Consider the following 20,850-nt stretch of genomic DNA (forward strand, 5'->3'; position numbering starts at 1 on the left):
TTTCTGAATAGGCAATTGACATTCAAGCAAAACATGTACTTGAGTAACTATGTGCACAGCTCTTTGTGTTTCCACAAAATATTCGTCACGATTGCCTGGTGGAGTGGTCAGCATGCTCAAAATAACAATTATCATACCTGCGGAAGCTAGCCTTTCTGTGGCGGTTGAACCGTTGAAAGGCTGGTGGGGAATGCCTTCAGGGGCCTGTTGCAGGCCCCCCTTTTTTGGGTTGAAGGTGTGGGTGGACTGGAGGGTACCCATGGAACCCCCCTACATTTCACTGCACCAAGTGCCAGGCACAGTGTAGTGCCTGCCACGTAGTGCAGTGAAATGCACAACATGCTCCTTTCAACATTCAACCACCGCAATTCTACAGGTGCAGAATCTGACCACAGTGGTGGCGGTCCCCTCATAATTGTATGGGCGGGACTACTGCAGGCATGGCAGTTGGACCTAATCACTGCTACGGTGGCGGGTAGACCAAATCCAGCCACCATCGTAATGAGCCCCAAAGTCTCTTCTTCAGGGACCTCTGCAACATGATAACATAAAATCAATATAGTCAGTAACGGTATCTATACCTCACATTCTACCATTCATTTCCTACACCACCATGGGTCAATCGTGAGCTCTATTTACATTGTATCCTAAATCCTATAATTCAGCTATGATGCCTATATTACATGTCATTGGTTATCAACACCAGTATTGCAGCTTGCTGTCATAAACCAACACCTTGGTTACTTATGATTCTCAGCGAACCAACCAGCACTGTCACATTCAATATACCATATTGAATGTGACAGTGGTGGTTGGTACACACAGTTAGCTAAGTACATGTTTTACTTGAATGTCAATTGCACCCTTTCATTAATCCTACTTTGCTCTCCCGACAAATGTGGATGAGCAGTCGAGCACTAACTAAAAGTGTTGTGCATTTTTCATGCCTGGCTACTGACTGCCTCAGTGGTCTACTGCATGTGTTAATGTCATCAATATAAGCAGCACAGATGGTTACATAGAGCAATAGTTCCTACAGTTATTTTGTATTTTACAGTTTCACTGGAATGGAATAATGGCGCAACAAAGTTCCTACATGCCATATCGCTGGCATCATTTACAATGCATGAAAGATATTTTAGATTTGCCAATACTTGTTCAAGTTTTTTGTGACAAGTATACAATCTTCCCACGTCATTAAATCTGTCATGCATGACAATGAAGCAGCAACGTTCAAGTGGTTCATTGCCATGGTGGCATATCGAACAAAAAAGTATAAATGTTCAGTTACAATCCACAATATCTATATTTTTTAATATGATGGTTTGGTAAAACATGTCACAAAAATATATGTTTGCCAAATGTAAAATATAGGTTAACTAGTTATTTAGTAAAATAATTGAGAAATGTTAATCGATTAAAATTTAGTCAAAAATAGGGTAAGGACCTTGACAGCTACACTTTCAAAGGTTCATTCAGGAAAAGAGAACTGAACCTATGGAATGCTTGTGTTTTATTCACACATCAGTACTGAATGAACAAAGAAAAGTGATTGCATAAGACAAGTCACTTGTATTTGTCAAAGGCTTTTTTAATACCCGTTACTACTGACTAATAAACTGGTGAAGAGGCAGTCAGAGTGAGAAAATAATTGTTAGACCACCCTCACATTGAATGAAATGTATGACTTGTTGAGCACATAATGCATCCCATTTACATGAGTTAATGACATTGACCCCCTCATCTGTTTCAGATTAACAGCACGTATACGACGTACAGCAACTACCTCGAAATTCCAGCTGCGATCATAAATGGAGTTGTTTATGTGCCTAATCTGAGATATAACTTCTCCTGCTCATACCCGCGGAACATCTTGGCCTCCCTGGACACAGTCATAAATCCCATATCAAGGTAAATACACATAAACAAAAGGGGAGGAAGATAAGAGTATGAAAAACACATTTCTGCAAAATGTTATGAAATGTGATGCCAATGCCACACTCTTGGTACGAAAAGTAGTTTCCAATTATCTTGAGTGACTTGTTTAGGGTATAGCATATTTTGCATAAAAAAATCAGACATGGCAAATACAGGGGCGACATATGCCTCTCAGTGAATACATATTTACTGGGTGATCATTATGGAAATTCACATAATGCAAAATTTAGAAAACATTTGAATATTTCATGTAACGTTACATTGATAAACTTCCCAAATTCAGCCAGGGTAATTTATATTTTGCCTGGGCGCAGCGTTAACTGCTTTTTCTCGTACTCCCTGTGCACTTAAATTATTTTATAGTCAACTAGCAGTAGGCACTATGATATTGTTACAGAATGAATCTCTTGTAGGTTTTGGATTACTCCGATTTCTGCCATTCCTTTTTCAAATGGGCCTGACCACTGTAAAGCGAGAACTTTGTTAGCTTCAACCCGAAGATGATGAAAAATGCAACTCACTTGGGACTTGATGGGTTACAAATTCACAGAGACCCTACTTCCTGCAGTCTGATGTTGGTGCCTAGGTTCACTCATGAAGTCCGATGGGGACTGGCTCATGTAACCAGCACATGCCTATCTAGTCATGTAGCCATTTTAGCTGGGAAGCACGCTTTTAAAGGGTCCCTAGCAATTGGTAACCTCATTGTCATTCATGTTTCTTTTACGCAGAAAAGTGTTGGTGGTTTCCACATTACTGGGTTCTAAAAGCTCATAAAGGTTTAAGGGAAATTTTAGCAGGAGCATTGAGTCCCTTTGGGAAGGCAGACAAGTGAAAAGGAACTTTAGCACTGGTGGCACTGGTGCAACAATCATTTTGTATGCCAGCATACGCCATGATCGACTCCTTGGATTCTCTCACTACCACCGGGCAAAAGGGCCCCCCATCTCCAATCATAAGTTATTGTTAAATACAGCACACCTCCCCCCTTCCTGAGGCCAGCTCTCCCTCCGCAGCTCAGTGCCCAGTGCGGCCGCAGCAGTCGCAATGCCCCAAAGCTGCTCCGGAGTATGAGCTTCCACTCACTGGCCTCACTGGAACTGACTCACCCTGCGAGGCAGAGAGATACCTGAGTGAGGAGGGATCGAATGAACAGGGATGATGATAATGCCTCAAGAGGTGTTGTGAAAGGATCATCACTATCATTATAGGCAGAGGGTATCCAACTCTCAAAAGCAATGTGACAGTTGTTACTTAGAGGTACTGTTTGTGGTGTAATGACAGTTCAGCCTTCAGGATCGCTCTTATGGTGGACGATCTTCACCCCTATGGTTGAGATGCATTAGATGAAAACTGAAAACTCCTTACATCCTCTGATGATCTGCACTGTATGTCGGATGGGGTTACATGGCTGTATGTAGAGTAGTATGCACTTGATGGAGAAACCAGCAATCTCTGGGTTTCCCAAATGAAGAGACTGTATTGGCACGGATCCAACAACTGGTCACAGGAGGTCTAGTCTTCCCTAATCTCCCTTCACACTTTCTAGTCTCTGAAGCAGAAGCTAGACTTCCAACTCTAGCAAGGAGGAGTGCAGGAGAAATCAATCCAAAGTCACATGCAATTGAGGAACAGGATTGCATCTGAAAAACCCTTAATCACATAGGGCCCACTTTACGATGTCCGGCCGAAAGCCTCTAACCGGCTGTCGGAGGCTTTCTGCCCGACATCGTAGGTTTCTGACCAACCGCCGTAATAGAATGACAACAGTTGGAGTGAAATCTATCTGGGGATTCGGCTGCACTTCTAAATAGGCTCAAGGAGCCCATCAGAAGCCACCAAAATTCCCAAATGACGCAGGGGCCAGGCTCACCTTTGCGGTCTGGATTATGATGCAAAACAAACAATTGATGGATGGGATGCTAGACAATGCAAACATTCACCTGTAGTCACAAGCATCTAAGTTTAATCCATTGCTCTTTTGCTCATCACACCACCCCAGTTTGGACCCAGCCATATGCAAATCAGTTTTGACCCTGTTCCTATGGGAACAGTCCAGCCTGAACTGCCAAGCCATCTCCTTCCTTGACCAGAAACAAGCATCCTGGGCCGATTTTCTGGGCATCACCGGTCGTCAGCCAGGTTAGCTTGAATCCAGTGGTACAGTGAGCACGAGACCCATGTCTGGGCATAAACTTCCCACTTAAGGCAAAAAATCCAAAAGAACCAATTGATGTACGGAATTCTGGACAATGCAAACATTCACCCCTAGTCACAGGGATCTGGGTTTAATCCAACATTCTTTTGCTCACCACCCCAGTTTGGACCCAGCCATATGGAAATCAGTTTTGACCCTGTTCCTATGGGAACAGTCCAGCCTGAACTGCCAAGCCATCTTCTCCCTTAACCGGAAACAAGCATCCTGTGCCGATTTTCTGGGCATCACCCCTAATCGGCCAGGTTAGCTTGTATCCAGTGGTGAAGTGAGCACAAGCCCCATGTCTGGGCATAAACTTCCCACTTAAGGCAAAAAATCCAAAAGAACCAATTGATGTACGGAATGCTGGACAATGAAAACAGTCACCCCCAGTCACAAGGATCTGGGTTTAATCCATCATTCTTTTGCTCACCACACCACCCCAGTTTGGACCCAGCCATATGCAAATCAGTCTTGACCCTGTTCCTTATGGGAACAGTCCAGCCTTAACTGCCAAGCCAGGTCCTCCCTGGACGGAAACATCCTGGGACCAGTTTAGGGCATCACCCCTCATCAGCCAGGCTAGCTTGACTCCAGTGGTGCAGTGAGCACGAGACCCACATCTGGAATAACCTTCCCACTTAGGGTAACAAATGCAAAAGAAACAATTGATGGACGGAATACTGTACAATTAAAACTATGGGGCATACATCCCTGCACTGCTTGGCACACCACCGAGCCTGTGCTTCAGGCCCTTTCAGCCCAAAGTACAAGCTGCCATTATAAAATGCATGTTTCCGACAGCCCATAAGGCATTCACAACCTAATACTGAAATCGGTACAGCTGACCTAAAATCGAGTGGTTCCAGACCGCTACAGTGCCCGGTGGAAGTAAGTTCCCCTGTCGTCGGTATGAGCCCCATATAGAAACCTCAAAATGTGTTTTCCAATTAGTGTCAGAAATTTGAGTTATTAATATCCCAACCCAAGATGGCCGCCGGGTAGGAGCTCCTGGTCGGAGCTCCGAGTGCTTGGGATTCCAATTTTGGATTTAATCCCTGTTAGCACTCAGTATCCCGGGTATCCGTAGTTACGCAACTGAATGTAACTACAACAGCAACTCAAGTAACTGAAACATATTCTTATCGGCGCGGGAGAGGTCCTAATCGCCCCCGCCTCTACCAGACACCGGGCTGCTACTGTCCATCGCAGGAGCCTACAACGGACGTCGGACTGCCTGGAGCTTGCAGGGGCGCTGACCGGAGCCAGCAGGGGAGACCAGATTGGACCAGAGCCTACTGGGGCACTGACTGGAGCCGGCAGGGGATCCAGACTGGGATCGAGACATCCACTCTGAGCCTGCTGGGGCGCTGACCGGAGCCGGCAGGGATACCAGGCTGTGACCAGAGACGCCTCCGGTGGGGGACTGCGAGGGAGCTGCCCTCTTGCTGTGCGGCGGTTCTGCCCGGTCTCTTGCGGCGCCCATTGGAGAGTGGGCGCTCAGGCTCGGTGGGATCGACTGAGCTGGCCCCCAACTTCAACGGACGCAGAGATGTCCCCTGAAAGAATCTGCGTGGGAGCTGACCTCATATTGTTCGGCGGATTCCACCCGGGCTCATGCGGTAAGAGTGGAGTTCCGAGGCTATAGGCGAGGATAGCGGGAGACACACAACATCACCTAGCGAGGCGGGAGGGGTTGCAGCTTAGGAGCTCTGGCCGATTTGCGGGCAACAGCGAGGCTCCTTCAGCGGGCATGACTCCCGGTGGCCCCCCTCTCATGCTGCTGCAAGGGCCATAGGAGCGGACCGGCAGAGCAGACTTTGCGGACCTACAGCCTTTTTGCGGTGATGGCGGGGACCGAGGATCGGGTGTGGGGTCTAGCACGCAGCCTGCCAGTAGTGCACCGCATCTTGCTTCCTTCACCTCTTGCCTAGTCTCTGGATGCCTGCAAAGCGTGATATCGGCAATAATACTGCACTCTCAACTTTAAGGCGCCACAGAGCAGAAAATAACCATAAGGTATTTTATTTTATTTACTCCACTCGTCCTACATTTTTAAACCGCCATTGTTCATAAGGGCAGGGGTCACTAACTGAAACCATAAATCACTGCCTGTACCTCCAGACGCCCACGAGGCTCCTCGGCATACTCCTCCACACTGGCTCACCAACATAGAGATAAGACTCCCTCCCTGAAGGCTCTGCCCTGCTCTCAAAGCAAGAACAACAAACAGAGGACTACTGTCTCCGACTCCCCTTCTTGGCGGCCACTTTAGACTGATCTCTATTAGTGGCGGCCATCTTGGACTAGTCAATCTCATTATTGGAGCATGACCTGAGAACCGGTCACACAGACTAAGTTCTACTACCGCGCACCCTACTTAGCCTGTATCGACACGCTCTTGTGATAGTGTCTGCCTTCTATTGCAGCATTTTTACATCTATCTTGTTTTTATGCATTTGCTTTTTGACCTGTAATGCACAGACTGCTACAACAATTATTCTGGGGTGCTCACAGTATACATCTATCTTGGTTTTACGTATTGGTCCTATAACGTGTTGTTATGTAATTGTTTCACCTGTTATACACCGATTCTACCTCATATATTTGTAGGTGCTCATACACTATAACTATCTGTTTTTTATGTATTGGTATTATAACCTGTAATGCACCGACTGCTACCTCATATTTACTTAGGTATGTTATGTTGTTATGTAATTGTTTTACCTGTATTACACCGATTGCTACCTCATATATTTGTAGGTGCTCATAGACTACAATTATCTGTTTTTATGTATTGGTATTATAACCTGTAATGCACCGACTGCTACCTCATATTTACTTATGGGTGCTCACTAGTATCACCTGGTACATGTAACTCCTGTACTACAACATTTGCTACCGCATATATCTTTTGGTTGCTCGCTAATGTCACTTGCGATTCATGTAACTTACTGATGCTTTTGTATTTTGCTCCAGTATACTGACAGCACCATACATATACCTGTATTCGGTACATTTAGGCAAACTGCACCCGTTTAATTCTTAATTCTTAGCCTCCTGGAATGCACCGATGACTCAACTCACCGCCATTCCCTCCACCCCGGACTCCACTACCCTCACCTGTAACCCCACCCCCTCCCCACGCACCAATCCTCAGAACTACACACATACCATCAACACTCATCTCTCCCCTGACATCACAGCTCCCACCCACACTGCTCTCTCCTACAACCCCACCCCTTCCCCTCCTACCAACTCTCAGACCTCCACACATACCATCAACACCCCTCTTTCCCCTGACACCACAGCTCCCACCCACTCTCCTCTCTCCCCTGACATCACCCTCAACACCACCCCTTCCCCTTCGACCAACCCCTGGACCTCCACACATACCATTAACACTCTTCTCCCCCCTGACATCACAGCTCCCACCCACACTCCCCTCTCCCCTGACAGCACCCTCAACTCTGCCTTTACCAACCCTTGGACCTCTACTCACTCCATAAACACTCCTCGCTCACCTGACATCACAGCTCCCACCCACACTCCTCTCTCCCTTGACATCACAGCTCCCACCCACAACCGAGCTCAGCCCCGGAACGACACACACAACGACATTTCCCACCCTGTATCCCCTCCCATCCTCAGCCCCCACTACCCTTTGACTAAATACGCAGAACACACTGCCTCTCTCTACTTAACTCCCCCACCTCTCAACAGGTCCACCATTAATCCCACTTCCCCCCCCACTCTCAGTCCTCACTACCATTACTGCACCCCCACCGCCACTAACTTACACCCAGCCTCCACTTTGCTCTCCCCGCCCTCCACCAACCCCCTCTCTACCTCATCCACACCGCCCCCACCCAAACTCTCTCTCCTCCCTAACTCCGGCCCGTACATGGACACTGACACAATGGAGCCCTGCACGAACACCAGCCTACCCCCCCTCCTGCTCGCTAATTCACTGGTCAGTCCTGCACCTCTGATCCCCGCTCCCACCTCCATCGCATGCCCCACGCTGGACAAGATCATGGCCACCCTCATCCAGGTCAAAGAAGAACTGCACATCATCAAAGAACTTCTCTCCACAAACCCCATACAACTCTCACCCAACTCAACCCAACACACCAAGTAGTTCAAGTGCACTAATTACACTTGAACCACTACCTCGGACTCTTAAAGAATATTCACAGACCTCACTCCCTGTTAGACCTCTTTGTTTATCTGTATTATCTGTATTTTTGATCTGCATCGATTTGTGCTGTTATCTTTACTGACTTAGCTGTTTGTTAGGATCATGTACTCTCTCTATGTAAAGCGCTCTGATATCTGCAAAGATCTTGTTCGCGCTATATAAAACTTTCAAATAAATAAATATTGGAGTGAGGCACACATACCAACAGAAAAAATCGACTCTGGGTAGATCAAAACACAATCCAGAGAGAATCTCTTGTCAACCTGTGATAGATGTGGCACAAGCAGCAGACAATCCCCAGAGAATAGTGTGTTAACTGCAAGCAGTACCATCAAGTGTAAAGTTAAATGCACTACACAACAGAATTCTCCTATCAATTTAGAAAAATAGAGGTATTTTAATAAGAAAATGGACACCAAGTTAATTAAAATGGGTTAGGCGAAAATGCCCTTTTCCCTATCATGTGTCAATGTAGTGCATTTAAGCTGCATTCCAAGCTGACCATTGTAGTGCTCCTGGCAGACATATATTTTTAGCCTGGCATATGGTGGTGTAAATACACACTTGCAGCCACATATGACACATTACATTTAGCTTCCGTGCCATAGGTGCATCTTTGAGCAATCTACCATGGATAGTTAATAGACCTACTATTTGAAACCAATTTTACCACTACCACTTTAGCTGGCAGAGACACATGGTGCTCCTGCCCGGCGAGGCTCTGCATTGAAAGCCCGACACTGGTTTCCATACTGGACCCCTGAACTGGAGCTACCACCTGAATCCTCCTAACTTGTGGTTTTCAATAATCAGGACAAAATTGAAGGCAAAAGTGCCAATACGATTCTTTGATGCTCAATCTGAGCAAAGGAAGTGAAGGGAGGTATTAAGCGAAACATCTCGCGCGCATTATAATTTATGTCAAACAGTTGCGAGTAATTTGTTTTTTCCAAATCTGAAAGCATATTTTAAACACATTGAAATCTGTGGACATCTTCAGCTTTATACTTCATTTTTGGGAGATTTTTGGATGCCTCTCACCCAGACAAAGTCTAACTCTTCTGGTGACACATCAGCGTTCCCACTTGATTATTCATTGATTCAAAGAACATACAGAATAAAGCTAAATCTGTAGGCAGCTTCATAAATGACAACAAAAGTTTTCAAGATGCAAAAGCGATGTAAAGGGACTGGTGAGGCATTGGATCGCACTGCATTAAATAGGACACTATTCACAATATTAGATGTTAATAGGTTGCAGATGAATAATATGTGGTGACATAGAGCTAGGGCAAAGGTATACAAGCAGCACTGTAAATAGGTTCGGACAGTCAAAAATAGTGTATGAGGTTACTTCTAATGTCAGTGACTCGTTTCCCCTTGGTCAGAGATGATGGTGTCCCATATGAGCCCTCCCTGACACAAGTGTGCGGAAAGGAAAGCCTTGACTGTCTTTGGTAGGGTAGCTCTTGGAAGCGGGATAGACGCCTCAGTCAGCATGTATAGGTAGTGTAGCCTGGAAGTGACGACAAGCGCTGCAGAGACATCTCAAGTGATTACTGGGAGGTGTGTGGTATTGCCACGTCACCTCATAGTCTTCCTGATTCGACTACTGGTACATTTTGGAGAAGTTAACAATGTGGAGTGGTGACAAAAGTCCGGTGTCCAGATTACGCAACACTTTTATCACTCTATTACTGCTGAGGGGGTTAGTTCTTTTTCCACTGTGAGTAGGTAAAGATCTAGTAACTCTTCTAAGATCCCATTCATGTTCATGCTTTTTTTAACTTATTTTATTAGAGGTTTAGGCTTTCATGTTTTATTTTCATTTATATATGGTTGTGTGGATTACATTCTATTTAATATGTGTTCATTAAATCTCCTTGCTTGTGTTTTACATGGAGAGTGCATTTTGCTACTTTGCTGAAACTGACACCCCAGGAAAATGGCCACCTTCCCCGGTGCTCATGCTGCCTTAGTAAACAGCATTTAAAGCCAGGGGAACAGAGCATTTTCTTTTCAGTGGAGAAGTGTGGCTCAATGGTTAGAGCAAACAAAACAAGTGATGGACCGAATGTGGATCAATGTCACACATTCACCCCAGTCCAAAGATCTGGGCCCAAATCCATCGTTTTTTTGCACTCCACACCACCCTGGGTTAGACACTCCACACCACACTCGGTCCATCACCTGTTTTGTTTGTCAATGGTTAGAGCGGCACACCTTGATGCAGAGCTCTGGCCCGGGATCAGGGTTCGGGTCGCGGGCTCAAAATGTCCTCGGACCTGCTATGCTCACCTCAGTGCCTATTCTAATCATGGGTCCCACACTGCAACTCTGGGCAATAGCTTGCTTAATCTCCACAACGGTCCCAACAGCGCTGGGATGCCTGGTTTCACCATGGGGGTGCCCAGGAGTAGACACTTCACAGGGAAAAACCAGGAAGGGTGCTTCCAGCGGTATGAGTACAGCGCCTAGATGCCCTGTTGGTGAGTCGTGCGCTATATAAGTACCAAGTTATTATTTTTTTTATTATTTTCTGCAACCCTATATGGGTGTTAAGATTTCCCCAAAAAACAGCGTACTCTCGGTTAGGGATACTGCGCGGGTGTGACATTTCTACACTGATACAATGACTGCACCATTCACATGTATCCTGTTTGCATCCATCCCGAATTCTGCAAAACACTAGAAGGCGCACTGTTTGCCTGCAAACATTTCAGTATATTTCACATGGAATAAAATTGTGGAATGTGGCAGGTGGCACCGCATTTATGATCCTCCATCCGGTCACCTTTGGGCCCGACTCGGTATTTGCAAGAGACCCGTGTGAAATGTAATAATTTCACATGTTGATACCAACAGTAGTATTACTGTAAATCTCAGAATGAAACTCCTCGGTATTAAGAGAGAGGAAGAGCTTTTAGTCAGAGAGACATGTCAGGTTTCCCTGAAATGTGTAGTATGAAAACTGTTTCAGAATTAATGATTGATTTGAAATTGTAAAGTAACCTAAACTTGGCGTGGTTCATCCTACTGTCCTGACAATGGATGGTGCTTCACAGCACGTGATGTTCACGCCCAAGCAGTGTTCTAAGCTGAAGGGTCAATGTAGTGTGGCTGACTCTCTATTGATGGTGCAGTCGAGCGACCACCTTAGATAACCAACTTCTGACCGCCGCTTCAAGGTAGGGTGACTAGAAGTAGACATCTTACTATCCTCCGGCCAAACAGAATTTCTAATGCACTCAGCCTATCTGTAATCGCAGAACATTCTCAGAGCATCTGAATGTTTTCTTTACAGGCAGACCCCATCTCCACCATCACGACTATCAGTTCTCTCAGGCCATAGCAGGAGGGGTCGGCAATGCTATCCTTGCTGGCAAAGCCCTTCTTATGCACCCAAGCATCCACGGGTGTAGGAGGTATCTCAGGACATAGCTGGAGTATCTGATGTTATGTTCACAAGGAGAAACATGTCCCCAGTTAATCTTTGAGACCACCCATTGTCTTCACAGTGAGACAGTCCCATCTCCATCGAGAGGTTGATCATTTGTCTCACAACATAGATGAGGGCTTGTGAATGCTACATTTTGCGGGGGAAACCACCGGTCAAGCTAGATGTCTACATGATTTCCCAGATATAGCCGTGCCAAGGACCAATAGGTTTTGTCTGCACAGGCAGAAAAATTCTATCCCCGCACACCAGTTGTCTCAGCGCATAACCAGGGCGGATGGGAGGGTTTGAATGGTCTTCAAACTGGGAGAAACTCTCCATCCATTTACAGCATCACCAGATTTCCTATGCGGCTGTGTGAGGTGTCTTATTCATGTTTCACCTGTTGGGTGAGTGGTGTGCAGGTTCTCACCTTCCATGCAGTATTTACATCTGTCTTCTTGCCTCTCCTTTGTTTTGCAGTACACTTACTCTGTCACTAGGAGGAGCTGCTGGTGCGATCACCGTAACCATGGCGGCCTTCTGGGATGCATCATACACTAATCCCATAACAGCTGTGCAGCAAATTGACGTGGGAGCAACCTTTTATTTTGGCCTTTCAGCAGCATCTCCTGACGATGGAACATTTGTTCTAAGAGCTGACAGCTGCTATGCCACCCCACTGAACGACCCCAACAGCCCAACCAGGGTGAATCTGATCACAGGAGGGTAAGACCATCACCGGAGGAGGGGGCGTGCTCATCTAGGAGAGGTGGGGCAATAGAGGGGCAAGGGGCAGGTAATGGAATGTTTAAAAACCAATTACAGAATATCAAACAGAGGGGGTTAAGAGGTGAATGTCCACAGAAAGCTCTACTTAATGATGAACAGGGAGTTCAAGGGTGTGAGCGGTTCATGCCAGAAAATGAGGAGCTTGTGACCCCCAGGAAAATAGTATTGGTGATAGGATCAGAGCACAGAGGTCTTTTGTCAGAGCCCAGGCGGCTCTGGTCTGTTGAGAGATCCCAGTCACAGAACCGGGTAGGTTTATAAAGATGCATTGCAGGAACAAAGACTGAAGCTCTACAGACTCAGATGCCTTCAGTCCCAGGAGCAGAGCCCGTGGATCTGAAGTCCCACTGGTCTTAGTTACAGGAGCAGAGCCTGTGGCTCTAAAGTCCCACTGGTCTTAGTTACAGGAGCGGAGCCTGTGGCTCTAACGTCCCACTGGTCTTAGTTACAGGAGCAGAGCCTGTGGCTCCCAAGTTGCAGTGTCTTATTGCTAGGAGCAGTGCCTGTGGCTCTAGGGGTTGACAGGGCGCTGGTTCCAGGAGCATTGCTGGTGAATCTAGATGCTCAAGGGAGTAGAGCTTGTGGGAGCTATAAATATTGTGGGCTATTAGTCCCAGAGGCAAAACCAGCTACTCGCTGCCACAAGAGCAGAGCCTTTGGCTCTGACGTTTGCAGAAAGTAAGCCTGAGAAGTCTCCAGCATTTTTAGGTCTGGGTGCAAGGAGTGGAGCCTGTGTTGGGATAGATCAGCTTCAAGCTTTCTGGGCTTTGAGTCATTGGAAGAAAGGATCCTGGAGCCTCAGGAATATCCTGTGCTGTGTCCCAGGAGCTGAAACTGGGATCTCTGGAGATGAGCCTGGGGCATTTGAGGCCGAGCCTGGTTGTTCTAGAGTCTCACTTTGCTTTGTCTCAGGCACAGAGCAAATGGCTGCTGGAGCTGTGCCTTGGGCCTCTGGAACCACACAGAGTTTTTGTTCAGGTCCTAAGCCTGGTAATTCTAGAGACTCATGTTTTTTGTCCGGGGAGCATAGCTTGGGGCTTCTGAAGTTGAGTCTGAGGCCTCTGGAATTGATCCTGGGGTGTCTGCAGCATCATAGTACTTTGTCCCAGGAGCTGTGTCTCAAGAGGTGAGTCTGGAGAAACAGCAATTTCCTGGTGTTGTGTCCAAGATGAAGAACCTGTGAGTCTGGGTTGATCAGGGCTCTGTGCCCGTGGCTCATTAATGTGCAAGTGGCCCTGAAGTGTCACTCCTCCTCTAACTGCACACATTTTTTTCCAGCTGTTCTGCAGATCAGGGGGTGGCCACACAGGTGCTGATGAATGGAGAGGCCATGAGCGTCTTTTTCAGCGCAGAATCATTCGCCTTTGATGGAATATCCTCAGTGTACGTCTTCTGTAACACGAGGCTGTGTGTGAAAGCAGGCGGGAACTGTACGGCGGTAAGTACGCTGGGTGCGGGCTGGGTGGGGTGACATGGGTAGGAGTACGTACGTCAGGACACATAAGAACTGTTACAGCTCTTAAGCATCACAGCTGTTGCCCACCTGAATCCCTCATCACTCTAAAAACAACATATGTCGGCATGAGTAGAGGCAGAGGGTTTACTCCCATGGTTTCCTGAATCAAACGCTCTCCATTGCTTTTAGTGAATCCTTCCTGACGACTGCTATAGGGGCAGGACACTAAAGGTATTGCTGAGGTCGAATCACTGAGGAAATGACAAAGAGCCATATGTAGGAACAGATTTTCGCATAGACACAGAATGGGTAAAACCCTTTAATACATCTGGCCCAAAGAGCGTTATCATGCACATACTTCGCTTAGTATGTGCAGGTGGTTATAGGTTTTGGCACCTATTTAGCGTGCCTTGACTAATTTTTCATCATCAGACTCTGACCCAAAGCAAGAGGAAGAAAGGCAGAAAAGGAAGAAGAAGGAGGCGAAAGATAGAAGGCAGTGCCAAAGGGAGAAATCATGAATAAGACATAAGGTGTAGAGTGGCAGGAGAAGGTGGCATCCGATGGAATGAAGACTACGTAACTATTATTTTGCAGATTATTCAACTCAGCAGCGCAGGCTCCGAAATAACATTTGTTGCCCCTTGCCCATTACCAAAGGGCGTCATCGTTTGCTCCACCCCGGAGGGTAGAGGGCAGACAAAATTGGGAAATGATCGAAAACGGTCATAGGATGGTGACTCAAGGGGAAGGAATGCACCAGGTGATTTATAAAGGGTAATGTGATTTATAAGGGGGAAGGCGTTTTGTAGCAACCTCGTTGTTCTACGTGGTGCTGCATCATTGAGGATGCTCCACATAGCAGCCTTTAGTTCCAATCTATTTTTAAATTATTTCTGTGCATTAATGACATGGGGCAATACATGCTAGGCTGCATAACACAACAGTTCTATTATTATAATATGGAGTAACAGATATGAAAATCAGGGGCGACTTGCTCTTCATACATAGCTCACATTCAGTAAGTAAACCCCATACCTACATTTATAGTAGGTAAAATATTGTGCATATAACGTCACAGCATGAGAAAATGAGGGTTAGATTTACCATCAGGATTAGATTGACTAGGAAAGGATGGGGAGTGGACGAGGGGGGAAAGGAGAAGGGGATAGCAGGAGGAAATTCCTCTATGATCTGCCACATCATCATAGCACAGCTATCGTGCCAACTATCTTCCTTTACATCACCCGGTTGTTACTTTGCCTCAGGGTGAAGGAAAGGGGGAGTGGGTCCCATCTTGTTCTTCACTGGCACCTCATCGCAAGATATGGGCAGCGCACGGTCTTTTACTAGCCGTATGGAGGGGTCATACAGTCCCTTCAGCCACATACTCCGGCATAGCTCATGCCAAGCCAATACGGTGCAGCTGACCGTGTCCACTTCAGGATGCAACCTGACCTGTCTCCCATACAGGGCCATGTGCATGGATGTGGCATTGCCTGGTCTTGTTCTGGAGCTGCGTATTCCATAAAATGCATAAGATACACCCGGTGGAACCTGAACTGTGCCTGAGTACAGTGGAGTACAAGTCCAAGTCTGGCGCGCACAGTCAACCCTGCTCAAAGGTGAGCTCCAGAATTTCCCTGGTAACTCTGGGCTGTTTTCCCGCCCATGCCAGTGTTATCATATTTTAAACTGTTAAAAAAGAAAGTGCAGGTGTTGAAAATGTTTGCCAAGGATGCCACAGCTCACTTATTCCTCCGGTGAGCCCCACTTCCAACACGCTCACTGCCTCAGTCTTTATCTTGTAACCATGATCTGTTGTCTGTCCTCTACGTCTTTGCTCTAAGAGTCTATCCTCTCACCTCTCTAATTGTTTTCTATCATCTTTGTCACACCTGGTGTGTTACCTTATTTCTGATTTGCCCTCTATTCATTCTAGCCCAGCCCTTTTTCCTCTTCACTTTTATCCATGCTCTGCTCTCTATCCCCTCGATCTTGGCTCTTTACGATCACTCTTCTAGCAGTGATTAGCTGTGTCTCAGTTTTATCATTTGTCTACTTTTTTTGTCAAAGAAGTTTTTATTAATTTTTTCACAACAAAGATTCAAGGCACAATCCACCAATATACCATCGCAGGGGATCTCCGAAGTTTAAAATATAGTATTCTCACCTATAGACAAGTAGGGGGTAGGAGCCCCCCATACCAATAGTGTACCCAAGGCGTATCTGCAACACAATTGTAGGGTTCAGCTTCAAGAAAGATGGGGTACAGTCACAATATCAACCGAGAGGGGGAATCACAAGGATTCGTGTCATATCTATGAGTGTCTCTGCGATGATTACCCCCTCTATGCGCTCCTTTCCGACTAATTGTCAGCATGTGTAACTAGCGAGTATTGCACCTCGAGGGCTCAAATGAAATTAAAAGTGGATAATGCACCAAGAATCAAACAATAAAACCCAACCTACACCCCCCCCCCCGAACTCCCTCTCCCTCTCCCTTCCCAGTGGTGGTGGTGCAATACAACAGAGTTCCTACCGTATGGAGTCCCTCAGAGTTGGAAAAAATGAAGGGCCCGAGGTGTGGGAGGGCAAACCGCCGATGGCAGGCCTCTCGAGAGGAACGAGACCAAAGGGCCCCAACGGAATTCGAAGTTCTTAAAGTCCTCTCGGGAGATATCAGACATGCGTTCTAAGCTACGCAGTTGCCACAGGCGGGAGTGCCACAGGGACATCGCTGGTGCCTCCCTTTTCTTCCACGCCGCTGCTATGGCAATCTTGGCGGCTCCCAGACATAGCCACATAATCCTCTTATCGGGCCTGGTTTGGTGTTCTAGCATAGGATCTCTAATGCCAAGTAGGGCCTCTGTCAGTGATGTCGGGACGGGGTACACCAGGATGGTCTTCACTTGTGCCAGGATCTCTTCCCAGAATGGCCTAATGGAGGGACAGTCCCACCAGATGTGTGGCTGCAACAGCCTCTCCAACATCTATCTGACAAGCCTGGAAAGATTCTTGCTAGTTTGGACGGCTATAAGTACCAGTCCATCATTACTTTCAAATGGGCTTCTCTTAGGGCTGTGGAGTGATTGAACTTAAAGATATCTGTCCACAGATGGGTCCACTCTACCTCTGAGATGTCTCACTGGGCCATCTTCTCCCACCATGTCATATATCGTGGGCGGGGGACAATCGCTGTGGAGAGTAAGAGCTTGTATAGAGCTGAAATAGCCCCCTTCATGGACGAAGTTTTAATGAGAAGAGATTCAAACTTTGTGAGAGGTCTGGTGGCCCCCTCCCTGATTCGTGGGTCGAGAGCCCAATGCAGCAGCTGTGCGTGGTGGTATCGCTCATGGTCCCCAATCCCATAATCCCTTTTACAGTTCTCAAATCTAAGGGGATCATAGTTGTGGAATAAATGTGTCAGTGCGAGACAACCCCCTTCCTTCCAAGCATTAAACGGTCCCTCTAGAAGGGCTGGAGGGAATGAAGAGGAGAAGTGGATAGGTGTGAATGGTGAAGGGAAAGACGTCCACCCCTCCTTTGTCGCCACGGAGTCCCAGACTTTAAGAGTAGTGCGTGTCGGGGTGCTGAGGTATGCGTTTTGGGGTCTGTCCTGCTTGTCACGCCAGATCAAGTCCCATATCATTCTACCTGCTATACTGCGGTCCATGTGGAGCCAATGTTTCTCCGATTCCTTTTGAGACCATTCGACCAGAATTCGCAGTTGGGCCGCCTTATAATAGAGTTTAAGATAAGGGAGTCCTGCTCCCCCCTCCCTCTGCAGACGACGAAGCATGGAAAAGGAGAAACGGGCCCGCCCTCCCTGCCAGACAAATCACAGGATCATCGTTTTCATGCGTTTAAAGAAATCCTCATCCAGTTCTATGGGAAGCGCCTGAAATAAGTATAGCAGTTTGGGGAGGAGTGTCATCTTTACCGCATGGATGCGTCCCAACCAGGAGAGAAAGAGCGGCTTCCATCTCGTCAGTTCTGTTTGGATGCGGTGAGAATTGGGGGAAAATTGGCTGCATACAGTTTCTCTATCGTTGGTGTCAATTGCACCCCTAGGTATTGTATGGAAGAGGGCGCCCACACTAGAGGCGTTAGTGATCGGAGTTGTAAAGCCTCTGCGTGTGAGAGGGTGAGATTAAGTATATAGGACTTATCCAGATGGATCCTGAAGCCTGCCGCTTTTTCGAAGGAACTAAGCACTTCCTGTAGACGTGGGAGCGAACCTATCGGGTTGGACAAGGAAAGGAGAACGTCATCCGCGAAGAGGGAGATTTTATGGGATTCACCAGTGAAAGATAGACCCTCAATCCCCTGATGCTGCCTGACTGCTATAGCTAGGGGCTCTATACTGAGGGCGAACAACAAGGGGGACAGGGGGCAACCCTGTCTGGTCCCCCTGGAGTGGTAGAAAGAGGCAGATTGCACGCCGTTGATTGAGACTTTGGACCTTTGGAGTCTATAATTGGCCTGGAGCATAGTTATGAATTGGGGGGAAAAGCCAAATTTCGTGAGTGTGGCTAACAGGAAGTTCCAATCAATGCGGTCGAATGCCTTTTCGGCATCAAGGCCGACTAGGACCGGAGGAATTTAAAATTTGTTGGCTTTCTCAATTAAGTGGACGATACGGCGGGTGTTTTCATGTGTTTGGCGTCCCTTAATGAAGCCAGACTGATCGGGATGAATAATAAGTGGCATGAGTTCGTACAGTCTTTTGGCCGGTATGGAAGAGTACAGCTTTGCGTCAATGTTTAAGAGGGCAATGGGTCGGTAAGGGGTACAGCGAGTGGTGTCCTTACCTGGTTTGGGGATCACTGAGATCACCGCCTCGGCCATAGAGTCAGAGGTGTCGCCGTCTGAGGCCATCTGATTAAAAAGCCGAACCAAGAGGTGACCAATGTCGGCCGCAAATGTCTTATAAAAGACCGCGGTATACCCATCATTGCTGGGTGCTTTATGGGGTTTCAGCGCTTTAATAGCTGATTGCACTTCTTCAAGAGTGATCGGAGCTATAAGAGCCTCATTCCATTCTGGGGAGACCTGTGGAATTGGTAAGTCTTTAAGGAAGGCGTACTGATGCTCGGTGTCCAGTGTGTCAGCTGAGTACAGGGAGCTGTAAAAAGACCCAAAGAGGCCCGCCATGTCCTCATCTTTGTGGAGTACCCTCCCTGGTGTGTCTTGAATACCCTCTATGTATTCTCTCTCTCTTTTGTCCTTCAGTTGTCGGGCTAAGTGTTTCCCCACCTTGTTGCCCTGGGTGTAGGACAGGTTGCGCAGTTTGAGAAGGGTGAATTCTGCCCTGTTGTTATAAATGGCCCGTAATTTGCCCCTGAGTGCTGTGAGTGTGTGAAGCATCTGCCTAGTGGGTGCAAGCTTGTGGGTCCGCTCACCAGTTGTTAATTCCTCCTCCAAGCCTTCCCTTTCTTTTGCTCGCTGCCTAATCAGGGCAGAGTTCAGCGCTATGCATTTGCCTCGCAGTACTGCTTTGAAAGTGTCCCATGTATTATACTCAGAGGTCTCATCAGGGCTATTAAGGGTGAAAAATTCTTTGATAGTCTCCCTTAATTGTGTAGTGGATTCCTTATCCCTCGTCAAGTCTTCCGGGAAGTACCAACGAGCATTACCTAGCCACGAAAGACACACTGTATACAGACCAAGATCAGACACTGAGATGGGGAGTATCTTAGCGTCCTGGAGGTTACCCTGCAGAGACTGACTGATAAAGATGTAATCTAGTCGAGAGTAGAACTGGTGCGCGTGTGAAAAGAAGGAGTAGTCTCGGGTATGTGGGTATAAGGCTCGCCACATGTCCAAAAGTCCCATGTCCTTAATGTGTGTCTGTATGGAGTCGGAAAAAGTACCCATGTCGGAACGGCGTGTGTGCGTGCTGTCAAGTGCTGGGTACCAAACCAGGTTGAAATCCCCCAGGAGGAATAAAGGGCCCTCTGCAAAGTCGGTCACCTTTCCCAACAGTGAATGCAAGAATTTTTTTTGCCCAGTGTTGGGGGCATAAATTGCTACAAAAGTGCACATCTTCCCCTTCATTCGGCCTTTGACCATCAGCCATCTCCCATCTTTATCGCCCTGGGTACCCATGGGTTGGAACTGAACAGACGAGCCAAAGAGAAGAGCTACCCCCTTTTGTTTAATAGAAGGCGAGGCTTTATAGATAAGGGGGAATTTTTTATGTTTAAGACGGTGGTCTTCAGCTTTCAATAGGAGTGTTTCCTGTAGGGCTACTATATCTAAATGATGATCTAGAATGTATTTCCAGACCTTCTGGCGCTTCTGAGGGGAGTTGAGCCCTTTGACGTTCCATGTTCCTATAGTAAATGGCATTCTAAGTCAAACCCTGTTGTTTCCTCTGTGGAAGCTGATCCCTGCCCTGCTCTCCCTCGTGGAGCGCTCCCTCCCCTCGGCTCCCCCCATGTGCGCTGACTGAACCCCCAACGATAACGATAAGGCCTCCACTGCCCCCTCCTGTGCCCCTCTTCCGATGCCATTCAAAAACAATCCGCAATATGTCACTCAAAGGTTCTACGGTGAGAAATATTACAGTATCACCACCACTCTCCCCCCCCTCCCAAGAACACCCCAAAGGATCAACATAACATTAAACATTGAAAATAATCTAAACCATTTGTATCTTTGCCACGCGGGGCACTCCTGCCCGCGCATAGGCTGGTGGAGACTACGGGTCCTGGGACCCGGTCCGCACAAAGCACTAACATTCCCTTAGTAATGTGTTGGTGGGACTAGCATGGCTCACATTGCCATTGGCCATTGCCAAAGCAGATTCTCGCTCAATGTCTCTC

The 20,850-nt window shown here is 47.2% G+C and overlaps 1 protein-coding gene across 1 annotated transcript in view; it reads left to right on the forward strand.

Annotated features, from left to right (window-relative positions):
• The window catches only part of LOC147733111 (uromodulin-like), a 96,223-nt gene that overhangs the window by 52,128 nt on the left and 23,245 nt on the right, over window positions 1-20,850 (forward strand). The window contains exons 6-8 of the mRNA XM_086957660.1: window positions 1,754-1,911; window positions 12,256-12,501; window positions 13,843-14,002. Of these exons, the coding sequence (XP_086813786.1) occupies window positions 1,754-1,911; window positions 12,256-12,501; window positions 13,843-14,002 (564 nt within the window). The remainder of the gene's footprint in view (window positions 1-1,753; window positions 1,912-12,255; window positions 12,502-13,842; window positions 14,003-20,850) is intronic.

This window comes from Lissotriton vulgaris, chromosome 2_1 (genome assembly GCF_964263255.1).
Source record: "Lissotriton vulgaris chromosome 2_1, aLisVul1.2, whole genome shotgun sequence".
NCBI classification, from domain to species: Eukaryota; Metazoa; Chordata; class Amphibia; order Caudata; family Salamandridae; genus Lissotriton; species Lissotriton vulgaris.